The 13,514-nt window shown below is 40.3% G+C and overlaps 1 protein-coding gene and 1 long non-coding RNA gene across 5 annotated transcripts in view; both read left to right on the forward strand.

Moving 5' to 3' along the window:
• Nucleotides 1–13,514, forward strand: part of LDLRAD4 (low density lipoprotein receptor class A domain containing 4) — a 445,713-nt gene that overhangs the window by 407,433 nt on the left and 24,766 nt on the right. For 2 of the 4 annotated variants that reach the window (XM_075921018.2, XM_075921020.2), the window contains one exon: nt 8,605–8,759. In XM_075921018.2, the coding sequence (XP_075777133.1) occupies nt 8,605–8,759 (155 nt within the window). The other 2 variants (XM_075921021.2, XM_075921019.2) reach the window with 2 other exon arrangements.
• On the forward strand, nt 6,281–7,825 carry LOC142827126 (uncharacterized). The gene is made up of 2 exons (XR_012901560.2): nt 6,281–7,533; nt 7,565–7,825. It is a non-coding gene; the product is annotated as an uncharacterized LOC142827126 (long non-coding RNA).

A 13,514-nucleotide genomic window follows, 5' to 3' on the forward strand; every position in this document is an offset into this window, starting at 1 on the left:
GAGCTTTTTTGGGAAAAAAATTGGAAAAGCGGATGTTTTTTTTCAGCATCCCTGTAAACCTCATTTTACGAGGAAGAAGGGATGATCCGAAAGAGGGTTTTTTCCCCCGACATTTGGCCTCACGTAGACGGGCCAAATGTCAGAAAAGCCTCTTTCGGAAGAAAAGCAAAAAAAGATAAGCCAATTGCAATTCGCAACTTGCGTATCTTTTTTTTCAACGTTTTTCTTTGTAGTGTAGACACAGCTTAGATAAGTCAAAACCAGAGGCTACCCTTGTCAGTCAAATCAGCCAGCCTTTTGAGAAGCACTGATCTCCTACAGCTCATCTTGAAGGAATATGGTTGTTGCACCAGGTCTCTGTCTCACAAGCTCAGCTCCATTGGATGGAGGTCCTATATTCCAAAATAGGTCTTCCATTAAACTGTACATCACAGGAAAATGGCATAAGCCATGGAGCAAATTTGTCCACTTGTCTTTTTAGTTGACTGTAAAGCAGAGTGCCATGTAAATAATAATACAGTCATTGTACCAGTCTAAGTTCTGTGATCAAGGTGTCCTAGCATGTGCTAGATATTTCACAGCACAAATGAAGTGAAATTCATCTTAGTGCAGAGTGTGAGTCTTATGTACTATGTACATTTCCAGTTAAGCCCTCAACATAGGGGTGAATAACACCATTTATATCAGCTTTTTGCACTGTAGTGAATTCTGCTTTTCAACAGCTTTGTTGAATTTTAGAAAGCATAAAAATAAAAACTGGTTAGAATGTTGTCAAGAACTGAGCCACAATAAGCGATGACCGCACAGAACATATGTAAAGAAACTGGAAGGATATAGTGGGTCCACCAGGGTATGTGTACACAGCAGGGCAAGAGTTGAATTAAGCTACACAACTTGAGCTACATCAATTGTAGCTTGTCGAAATAGCTTAACTCGGCTTTTGGCGCTGTCTACACAGGAGGAACTCGAAGGAAGAACACTCTTCCCTTGACTTCCCTTACTACTCATAAAATAAGAGTTACAGGAATCAGAGTAAGAAGTCCTCCAGCTCACCATTATTTTGAAATAATGTCTTTCAGTGTAGACATGCTCTTTGTTATTTTGGAATAATGCCAGTTTTTCCAAAATAACGTTGCTGAATAGACACAGCCCCAGTCTCAATGGAAAAGCCTCTCTTACAAGATGTCTTGTGCTAGCTAATCAGTTGTTTGTAACCCCTAATGGTTCAGAACACACAAAAACACTAATTTCAGGGATCTTTAATACATAGTTCATTGTCACAATATTATTCTGAGGACCTTCTTGAAGATTTTCTGGTTACACCACGTATAGATACAATAGTCTGTATTGGTTTGTTGTGTAGGTAGTGCGTGCACACGCACAATACCATTTCATTAAAATAATGGTTTCTTTGAGATAGTACAGTATTTAATGCATAGATGAAACTGACTTATCATGCTTTCTGCACTCCTAATTCCCACTTCGGCAAAAGCAGTTATTCTGTACACAGAGAATCCCTTTCAGACATGAGCCACTTAAACATTCAAAGCAGTTTCTCCGGTTGCTGGAGAGCAAAAGGGGGAAGTGGTTTAAATGTATTTCCCACTTATTTTTTAAACCAGATTTGTATGAAATCAACTTTGTTATTTTAAAATTTAAGTTCACTAATGATATTTTGTGTGGCAAGTTTCAACCCAGAGAAAATTTTTAAAGATGAATTATAAATCCCTGTGAAAAGGAATTTTATAATGGAAATGCTGATTGACCCACAAAAGGAAAGATTACAAAAGCACACACTAATGGTATACAGAATGTAAAGGTCAATCTACAGAATTAATTCTTTAAAGCCACTGATTAGATTCCAAATTTTAAATTGGCCTGTATTATTACTACTTCCGTATATTACTACTACTGTAGCACACTGCTGTTAGCAATGCTGTAGTTGGTAATATTCAAGTTGGACAGCAGTTCATGAGTATATATTTTTAAACTCTATTCTAATGTTCCATTAACCTCTCTGGAGAATATTTTATGTGATCCATTACCATGTCTCCCCTCTCCAAATGCAATGTTTTATAAATATATAAGGGTGTGTGTGTACATTTATTCTAAGCAAGATGAATACTTGACATTTTAAAAATAGTAAATCACAAATTCACATTCTTGAATGCATTACCAACCCACAGCTATTTTAATCAGTGTGCTTAAGTTGTGTGTGTGTACAGGTGCATTGCTGGATCAGGGCCATAGGACTGGCAGTATTGAATGTCTGACTTAACATACAAAAATTAGCACTAATAACTATAAATCCAGGCAATCAGGGAGGCATTATTCTCAGGAGACCTGTTCTGTTCGTAGTGGATAGGAGACCTGTTCTATCTCCAGTCTCAAGTATGTCTACACATCAAAGCTATTACCTCTAGTATCCCAAAATAGCTCCCCCGCATCTTCACAAGCCACCCGTTATTTCAAAATATTTTTCGAAATAACGGGCACACTGTTTCGGCATCCTGGTAACCCTCATTCCAGGAGGGTTAAGGGATGTCTCAAAATAGCACTTTATTTCAAAATAAACTCAAAATAAGTACGCAATTTGCATAGCGCAAATTGCATATTTTATTTTGAGTTTAGAGTGCAGTGTAGACATAGCCTCGTTGACCAGCTTTGTGACTTTGAGCAGATCACTTCATTTCTCTAGGCCTCTGTTTCCCTTCCCATTCTTGTCTGCCTTGTCTGTTTGGACGGTGAAATGGTCAGGCAGGGACTATCTCACACTTGTGTTTGAACAGTGTTCTTCTAGCATGACCGAGAAGCAGTCTCAGGTGGTGCATCTAGTCACTGCTGTAACAGAAATAAATAGTATTACTAATGTGAAGGAGGACTGCCCTTCCTAACAAACTAGTTAGGCAGCCCATTTGGGGGTTCTATAAGATTTTTAAAAACACTGAGCTGAAAAGCTATTGGAGGACCACCATATGTCAGCCTATATATCTGGCAGAAATGAAACACTGTTTGTAAATATTAACTATCTGTGTGCACATACAAACAGTACTGAGAACAAGGCATGCCAGTAACTTGTTAAAAATGGAATGTGGCTAGAAACTGCTGTTCTTCCTTCTCTCCCACACCTTTAAATTTGAAAAGCTGATTAGTTGATTTACTTTACAAAGGCCAGATCCAGCATGGTAACTCTGGTATTCAAAACTGAAAATGAAAAAATAACTTTTTTTTTAGCTATATAGCAGTGTTTCTCAGCCATTGGCACAAGTACCCTTAGGGGTATTCGAGAGAAGTCTGGGGGGGCGGGGAACATGTCAACAGAACTGAAATTTGGAGAAAACTGAATTTTTGTTTTAAGTTTTACAGCGCTTTATTATTTTTGTATTTTTTACACCCAAAAATTTCATTGCCTCCCTGGCTCCAATTAAGTTGTTTAAACAAATGGGTTGCAATGGTAGAAAAAAAATTGTGTGTGTCTGAAAACTATAGATACTAGGGTTATTTATAATTTTTTTAAAGGGGTACTTTATAAAAAAAGGTTGCGAAACACTGCTATATAGTATTGCTCGTGATATTTCTTTGGCAGTATTACACCAAGATATTTACCTTTTTTTTGTAAGCCATAATCACACTGTGACTTTCTCCACAACATAAAAAAAATTGCAACTATAGCTACTAAAGGTGGCTTCTGTATGGTTCTGTATCTGCCATTACTGGAAGGACATGGGATAAAAATGTTTGGCAATAAATGTTTTTAATGATACCTTGTAAGACCATTGGAATGACCTAGACACAGAGCAGAATCTGGACGGACAGAGAGGAAAAATAGCATATATGTTCTTTTTTCAACAGCTGGCATGTATACATACATTTAGAACCACTCAGAATGTACAAGAGAAAAGTGTTTGATAAATCAGAAATAATAAAATGTTGTAATAGAATGTAATAATTATCATACCCAATTTCAATTTTTAAAAATGTTTTAACATTATTTTACTTGAGAAGGCTCAGAGAAAATGACTATTGTTCACAGAGTATGATTGGGAGGGAAGATTAGCAGTACAGTACTTTTATCTCCATCCAAGCTTTGATTATACTTACGTTAGTAACTTACAGTAAGAGACAGAGAGAGAGAGAGAGAGTGTGTGTGTGTGGGGGGGGGGAGATAAGTTTCCTAGTGTGCTTATGACATCCTCGGTTTCCAATGCAGAGCTTAGTTAAAAGAGCATGTGTTAGCAACTCCCAATGGTTGGAGACGTCTGGCAGAGAGAGACAGAGGGAGGGAGCATTAGCAGTCTTGACTAAAGTAGTGAGTGCACTGTTCTGGGCATGGAATGACGTACATATTGTGCTGGATCAGAAATGCGGAAGAATTAGAAGCCTCTAAGTGTCAACTGGTCTTGGTTTAAAGAGCAAAGCAGCACAGCTACGAAGCTGTTCTGTGTGTGGCGCTGGTAAGATATACATCGTTCTTTGATTTCTCTCTCTCGCTCACTCGCTTTCTTCCCCTCCTCCCCTCCCCCCATTTCCTTCCCCTCCAGGCCTATACAGCACAAGGCTTCTGATAGGGATCAAGGGGGAAACAATTTGAAACAATTGGGTTGAGATTTACTGATTTTTTTCTTTATTTTTTAAAAATCCTTTTTTTACTTTTAGTCTGAAAGAAAAAGATTGTACTAGTCAGAGTTGAAATGCTCACTCTTTTCTTGTCTCTATCTGTGTGTGTGTAAATATATATATATATAGAGAGAGAGAGATGAATACACACGCAGTCTGTGCATGTACATTTTTGAGTAAACAAGAGTAAAAGTCCGTTTCATCTGGCCTGAAGATACGAGGCCTTGGAGAGACTATCAATTTCCACAACAGCACCAAGTTCCTGTTACATTACATGTTGCTCTCTGCTGATGGCAGTTGATAATTGGTAGCCACAGTCTGCGGTCTGAGCCACAGCATTTTGTCTAGCACCTGGGCTGGGCCCTGCTGATATACACTGGAGTGAGAGAGACACACACAGACAGAAAATAAGCTAGCTGTAACTGTGCAACTCTGAATGAGCGGCCTCAAGAGGATATTGCCTCACGCATGGAATCTACCTGAGGCTGACTGGTGATGCCCCGTGTGCTTGGGGGTTCACAGAGAGGCTTGAATCCCTTTTCCAGAGGACACGATTATGTCCAGTGAACAGCGTAACAGTACAACGTTGAAGGATGCTCAATTAAAAGACCTGTTATTGGAAAGAGGTACTCCAGTTTTTGGTTGTATTTCTTATATATTCATTTAAAATATTTGCATGAATCAGATTATTGTAAATTTGATCTCTGACTTCTGTCTGATCTGCCAAGTTAGAATATTGCTGTATCAGAGCTACTCTTATAAACAGAGGTGTATAAATTGAAAGGAGTCTGTTGGATATGTACATAATTGTTTGTACAACTGTCTCTTTAGGAAAATTATCCAGGCATTTCTACCCACATGAATACAAATAAGCTAATTTATCACTTCTGTTCTTAATTTTTATTCTCCTAGGAAAGTGTTTTCAATATTACTTAATTGCCTTTTTTGCTGAATATTTGTGAAGTAAAAAAAAAAATATCCCCTGAAAAAACTGTATTACTGATCTTGTCTCCTGTATGCCTGTTGGGTGGGTGAGTGGGTAGATACAATTTTTTCCAAGCTCAGTTTTTGGAGAAAAGCTTACTAAGAGATGTGGGTGGTGGTGGTTAGGGCATAGGTGCCTCTCACATTTGTTGTTAACTGTTGAGCAAGGGGCAGGGGAGCATGTGATTATATGTTGGGTTACATCAGAAACTGCCCTAATTGCCTTGAATTGTGTAAATAAATGTGAGCTATTTGCACTACTGTCCTTTTTCTTCTGTTCTAATAAGCAGGGGAACAAACAGGGTACAGGAAAAGATTCAACATATTTTTTCACCCTTTAAAAAGACAATGCCACCCTTGAAAAATTTAATGGGATGTTTTCTTATGCTCTGTTTTTCAGTTTTGCACCATCAAGCCAAATTTGGAAAGAGTTTATTTGTTCGTGCTGTAATACAATACACTGTGGTTTTATTATATGTGACTATATTTTTATTGTATTTTTTTTTTCATTTTGTAAGTGTCTCAAATGCTTCAGATCCTGAAACATTTATTCAGAGAAAAGAGATACTGCCCCTTCATAGAAATACTGGGCCCTCGATAAAATTGGAAGACTCAATCCTTGGCAGACATAGAACTAACATGTCATTCCAGTGATCTCTACGTTCTAGGAAAGTAATCAACATTACTCATTTTGCACATTGCCCTTTAGCAACACCCTCACGGTTTCCATAGTAAATGAAGTATTATATAGCCAAAAGCGGGTGGGGGGGTGTATGGAGATGCTCAAATAACTAGCCTTTATATGTTCTGTTGTACACCAACTGTCTTCTCCATCAAGTTCGTAACCTGTATTTGTGACCTGGGGAAAATTGACTTTATCCTAAAACACCTGAGTAATTTTTTGTCTTCCATGCATTTAGGTATTTTAGCTATCAGTACAATAACCTGAGGAAAAAACTGACAAACCGATTGTTGTATGTGGAGTTTTTAGCTGGAGCAATGAGAGGGTAGAAAAGATTGAAGAATGAAAGTGTGTGTAGGAGTTGATTATGTTATTAATGAATGGTCTATACTTAACTGAAAAGAAAAAAATAAATTAAAAATGTAATTACATTATTGAAGGTTCTTTTAATCTTGGAATAATTTCAGTTACACCTACTGTGATTAGCAATGAAATTAAGTTGCTAGACATTTGTTTGTATGCCCTTGTTCATTGACAGTGTCTGACAAGTAACAAGCCTTTGTAGCAAAGGCAGATATAAAAGGTATTACTACTACATGCTAGACCTGACAATCTTGTAGTATGCTTGCCTGTTTGAATTTGTTCAAGGTTTGGGATGGTTTTGTTTTAAAGAGAGTTTAGACTCAGGAAACCTAAAAAGATTGGTTTCTTTTAATTTCCAATACGAAGCAGTCCTCCTTTAACTCAGCTTTAGAAATCACCATTGAAAAGTATAAAAGATAAAAGTGCTTTTTTCACAGTGCATTTAAATTTCTGCTTTAAACTTCGATAGCTTTTTTTTTTTCTGGGCAAGATTTTTTAAAACTGAGCGCCTAAATTTAGGCTCTAAATCCATATCTAAGCATCTAAATACATGGTGCGATTTTTCAGAAGTGCCAAAGATGTGCTCCCATAGACTAAATGTTCTCTTTTAAGACTAGAGCATCCCTTGTGAGTGATGCACTGTTTCCATAGAAATGTCAGCAAATGTGTAACTCCTAAGGGCAAATTCTTCTCTTAGTCACATCCGCGCTGCTCCAGTAATGCCAGTGGGTTGCATGGATGTGGACGAGGGCAGTTTATGGCTCTAAATAATAATTTTTTTGGTTGAACAAGCTAGTTTTTTTTAAAATGGTGGGCTTTTAAAAGTTTCCATTGGAAATAGCATCATTTCCCCAATTGTGTGTGTGCTGGCTTTCATATTTGACCATGTTGGGCTTAGCATTAGTTTGGGGCTTCCAGAACTCAGTAATGCAAAGTAAAAGCCTCCTGAAGACCAGGCAGTTTGTAGTTTTCATATGACTTAGCAGATGACTGAGCTTTTGCCATAGACTTTAATTTTTTCAGTTATGTTTCATCAGTTATTGTTAACACGGCTGAGATATTGGAAACAAAATCTTGATTCCACTCTGTAGTATCAACTCGGATGCTGCTGGAGGTCCTAGGATTGTCCTCATATTGTAGGGTGTAAATAACATAGCATTTTCTACTGGGATCACTGTATTTTCCAAAGGCTTGTCTGCTACTTCTCGAGAAGAATTATATAGAATCATAGAATGCTAGAACTGGAAGGGACCTCGAAAGGTCATGAAGTCCAGTCCTCTGTCCTCACGGCAGGACCAAGCACTATCTAGATCAGCGCTGCACAATCTGTGGGTCATGGTGGCTGTCTTCCTGGGAGGTCGCTGTGCTTTGATCCATGCTAGCTGGTATTTTCTTTTCCCAGCTCGGCACCCAACGTACATGCGGTGGGAATGGGGGGGAGTGGCAGGGAAGCAGGCCAGTGCTTTAAATTAAAGGGGCCACAACAAAATGTTTCTTGTGGGTGGGTGGGTGGGTTGGTTGGTTGGTTGGTTTGTTTTTTGCTCAACAAAAATGTTCCCAGCTCCAGGGGTCGCAAATTAAAAAAGGTCGAGCACCACTGATCTAGATCATCCCTGACAGATGCCTATCTAACCTGCTCTTAAATATCTCCAGATATCTTAAATATTCCACACCTCCCTAGGCAATTTATTCCAGTGTTAAACACTCTGACAGTTAGGAAGTTTTTCCTAATGTCCACCCTAAAACTCTCTTCCTGCAATTTAAGCCTATTGCATTAAAAGGCTGCACTGAGAGAGCATCATGAAATCTCTTAAGCTTTGATTTGCAGCTACCCAAAGGCCTTAACTCTGTTAAGTGCTTAAATGTGCTTTCTGCATTGTGGTTGGAGTGCAGTGTTCATGAAAAAAACAAATATGAATGTTGTGTGTCTGATGGTTTTCTCCCTTTTATTATTTCAGCTGAACTGGAGTTTGTTCAAATAATCATTATAATCGTTGTGATAACTGTTATGGTGATAGTGATCATCTGCCTGTTGAACCATTACAAACTCTCAACACGCTCCTTCATTAACCGACAGAGCCAAAACAGGAGGCAGGAAGAAACTTTGCAGCCGGTAAGTTCAAGCCCCTTTGTCCTAGCCTTTTTCTCTTTGTTAGTGCTGGTCTCTTTGTAAGGGCTAAAAAAAATATGAAGTTCTGATTATAGGCAGCTGCGTGAAAAATGTCTCACATCAATTTTAATATTCTCTGAAAAAAAATCAGTGCATGATGATTTTAGAATTTCCCTGCACAGATATTTTTAGGCACTCTTCTGTTTTATATTGCAGCTTTTTCATGCCCTGTATGTGTCTAGTGGTGTCAGAATATGAAAGCCCTGATCACTGCTTCTACTGCAAGTTTTTAGTAAATTTTCATCTTACGGAAGGTGTGGTGATGACCAGGGAAGGTGTGTCATTTCCTGTTTACCCTTAGAAAAGATACAGCAGAGGCAGCAGCCTTAGCTGCTTACCAGCTACTGGGGGTGACTCTGAAAAGCATGACATTTTTCACTCATCCAGTTCCTTTCCATTTCCAGGCTTGTCTCTGCTACCTGGATGGGGGAAAGGCACCAAAGGCAATGGGATCAAAGTGTCAATCAAAGAGAAGGGCCAAATTGCCACTGACTTCATCGAGGCTAGAATTGTATTCCAAGCGTTTGACACTTAGGGTATGTCTAGACCACATCTCTCTGTCGCCAGAGGGATGTAAATTAGGCATACCGAAATTGCTAATGAAGTGGGGACAAAAAGGGGCGGCCGTTTTTATGCGAATGAAGCACGGGATATTTAAATCTCTGCTTCATTAGCAATGTTAGTATGTCTAATTTAAATCCGTCTGGTGACAGAGGGATGCAATCTAGACATACTCTTAGACCGAAGATCCCACATGTTACCCTGCTGTGTATCGTCTGTCTTCTGGAGCTCCTCTAGTGGTGAAAGGAGAGCTCAGTACCTGTGCCCACTGACCTTAGTCTTTCAGCTCAGGTTGGCAGCAGGAATACCATTGATGATGATAATGTTTGTGATAAAGACAGAATACCCACCTAGGGACTTGATTGAAACCACAACCTTATTACACATGTCATTGAACAGATATCAGATGGTAATGACTTTCAGCACTACTGCACTGGACTGGTTTTAAACCAGTGACTGTAGATGTATTTCCTTTCCAGCCCACTGAGCCATCCAAGAACTTGCTTCTCTTTACATCTATTTGTAACATGGTTATACTTGTAAAAAAAAAAAGTGCATAAAATCCCAGGTTTATGTTTGTGAGTGAAGTTGGGGCTTATGGAAATGATAGAAGAGTTACACTAGTAAGTGTTAGATCAGGGCTAGGCAAAATATGATCTGTGGGCTGGATCCGGCTCACTGGGCTGCCGGATCCAGCCTGCCAGAACCTCAGCTGGTTCCCTGTTTGACCCGCCCCGTGCAGCGCTCAGTGAAGGCAGCTGCTGCAGGGCCATTTGCTTCTGTGAATGCTGAGAGCCCTCAGGGGGCAGAGGCTTCTCACACTGCTCCCGCCCCCAGTAGCTCCTATTGGCCAGTTTCCAGCCAATAGCAGCTGCCCATCTGCAGGACAGCCATCATATGAAGTCCCCTGCCCCTCTTATTCCCCAGGGTCGCATGGCCCCCATAGCTGCTGCGGGCAGTTCAGGGGCATGGAAGGTAGGGATCCTGGTTAAGGAACTTGCTGGGCTGCTGGATGGGAGCCATCCAGGTAAGGTCTCCCAGCCAGAGCCTGCCTCTGGTACCCTAGCTCCTCTCTCCCCAAACCTCCGGGGAAATGTGTGTGAAATCCAGGGTCATCTGGGGAGTCCCCCGCTGACCCGGGCTCCATGCAGTGCTGTTGCTTTGAAATTCCACACCAAGCCCCAAGGTCAGTGGGGGCCAAACCAGATGACCCTGGGTTCCACACGCCTTTCCCTGGAACCCAGGATCAGCTGGGGACGCCAGGTAATTTTCATATGAGTTCATGTTTGCATCATTCTTAGGTTTGCTTTTATCATAATTAGGCAGTCCTGTGTTGCTGCTTAGACACTCCTGCTAATGTCTGAACTAGCGCTAGATCACACAGGTTTCTGGTTTCATAAAAGACCGGAAGCCCAGATAGCTCACATTTTTTATTCGCGTCTTTCAAAAAACCCCACCACGATTGAAATGAATAAATTAAAACTCTGCCTCCTAGTTTTGCCAGACTCTGGTATTTAAAAATCACAAGATGGTTTTAAAAGTCAGTGGATTAAAAAAAAATACATTTTGGGTTATTTTTATCTGCCTTGTGATAAGCAGAGTCTTTATAGAGAGAGTACACTTGCTTCATATTGTCAAGGATGTTTTTGCAAACTTGACAGCCTAACTGTGACTTCAAATCATTTATAAAGGATATATCCTGAGCTTTTTCATATGATTTTACAGACAGAGTTAGGTCCTGCCAACATTGCAGGGTTACACTGCGTGAGGGACAGCCATGTTACAGATAGGCTCCCTGACATGGTTGGATTTGTGTTGTACAGGAGAGCTAAAATGGCAAAACAGTAGTTAATGGTACAGATCTTATGATTAACAAAATGTTAAATGTTGCCCCCTGCTAGTTGACCCATAGGGTAACAAGCAATGCTTAGTTACAAAATCAAATATGGAGTAGCTGAGCTATACTAACACCACTGAATGGAAAGTTATAGAATATATACCATCCCTGTGGGAAAGATATTAGTCCACACATCCAGAAGCAGGACCAAGACTGCTTCACTATCAGTGCCACCAGCCAGCTTCATACTCTGTAACATCTCGTGTGCTGCTGACTGCTTCTGTCAGCAGCATGATGGTTCTCAGGGCACAGCTGTACTATGGCCTTTTAGTGCCGATAGTGCAGCTGCCATCTTTTGGGAGTTAAATTATAGAAAAGAGAATTGTGGATCAGTATCCTGTGAGAATTGAAATTTCAGCCTTCTTGGTAAATCAAAATGATTGCATGAGAATGGAACCAGAGACACTGGCAAAGGGTAGCCCCCTACTCTGTCTGCAAGACCAGGAACTACATAAAACATTCCCTGTTGGTTGTTAATCCATCGTGGAATAAGCAACATTGTCAGTGGGGACTTCGGGAGAAAGATTTTGAAAATGGCCTGTGAGAGGACATTTTGCAAACTTCTCACATTCTTGTGTTGATTTTTCTCTCCCTTTCTGTCAGCACCGCTGATCTAAAATGGATGTTGAAAGAGTTCTGAACACTTTTGCTGCCCCAGGCCCACTCCTGGCAGCAAAAAATCCATTGCAGAGTGCCATAGGAGCCATGAGTCACGCAAGACACTCGCAAATGATTGGCCCCAGCATCCCTGCTTCCAATCTCTGTGGGAGGCATAGCTGTTAGAGCCAGTCAGCTTTCATTAGTATGTACATTGATAATGCCTATCTGGTACTCTGAGATACTATTCCAGGAAAGCAGTTGTGAAAGTACTGTGCTCTTCCTGAATTTAGTTGGATCAGCCAATTCAGGAGAAAAGCAACAAACAGCAGTCGCTGGCCTGCGTGGAAAGATGATGACAACAACCAAAGTAACTGTTCAACAATCTGAAAACAATTTGGCAATGTCAAACTTCCCCTTTGATTGATCCCCCTTTAAATTCTATTTCCTTGTTTATTGCTTTAGCATTACTAGTTCTATCCACTTCTGACAACCCAGCATTATGTAGTTTTCTTTCCATTATTTTAACTTCATAAATAAAAGAAACTGAGTGGGAGTAAATCCCCAGACAACAGCCACAAGAAATAAGTGCCAACAGAACACAGCAATGTAGTTCACCCTCATTGCCCTCTTCATTAACCTTTATGCACAGGATTGGCCTTCCAGTTTGCAGTACCCCAAAGTAGTCAGGAGGGGATTGGACATATATTGCCTTTTCTCTCTGACTGCTGCTGGAGTGAAGGGGGATTGGTTCATGCATACCTTCTCCTCAAGATGTATTGCCAGGAGGGACTCTGATTTGAATTGAGCTGAATTGCCTTTCTCTCTTGTCCATAAAATGGAAGGAATTGGGTCTTGTATGCCACCTCCTCTGGTCCTTCGGTCCGAAAAAGGGCACTAGCCAGGAGATGCTAAGCAGATCTAGCCAGTTATGGCAATTTTTTCTGTGGTCTTGTGATATAAAAGAAGAGAATGTGTGTTGGCTTATCCTAAAAAGTCAGAAGACTGAGGCTCTAAATCTAAAATGTTACTGCCACCTAGGGTCAAAATTAAAAAATTACACTCAGAAAATTTCATCTGCAAAAAGTGTGGCTGAACAGTTTGGCGGGAGAAAAAAATAGAGATCTTAGGCTATGTCTAAACCTTACTTCCATTGTTAAAATTGTTGTTGCTGAGAGCGTGTGAAAATACATACCCCTGAATGACAGAAATTATAATGATTAAAGCCGTTGTAAGGTGCACAGTAGTCTTCATTTCAGAAAGAAAGGAGTGCTTTGACTTATCATTCCTTAATTATTGTTTTTATGTGTGACATGCCTTTCTACTGTAAACAAGATCACACAACATTTTAAAAATTTACTTTGCTGGGAAAATTGCCCTAGACCAGTGGTCACAAACCAGTGGATCGGGATCTACTGGTAGATCTTGGAGCCTCTGACAGGTGATACTAACAGTGACAGCACTTCAGTTTCTCCTCCTCCCACTGCTGTGCTTCTCCTGCCCTTTGCCTTGGATCTGTCCCCCCACATCAGCAGGGAGTGTCTGGGTACGAAGAGGAAGAGTGCTGATATCAAGGTGACCCTCTACCACTCTGCATTCTATCTCCACAGAGCAGAGAGGGGGCACAACAGGACTTGGGAGAG

The sequence above is a fragment of the Pelodiscus sinensis genome, chromosome 2 (genome assembly GCF_052426305.1).
Source record: "Pelodiscus sinensis isolate ZL-2025 chromosome 2, ASM5242630v1, whole genome shotgun sequence".
Classification (NCBI taxonomy): Eukaryota; Metazoa; Chordata; order Testudines; family Trionychidae; genus Pelodiscus; species Pelodiscus sinensis.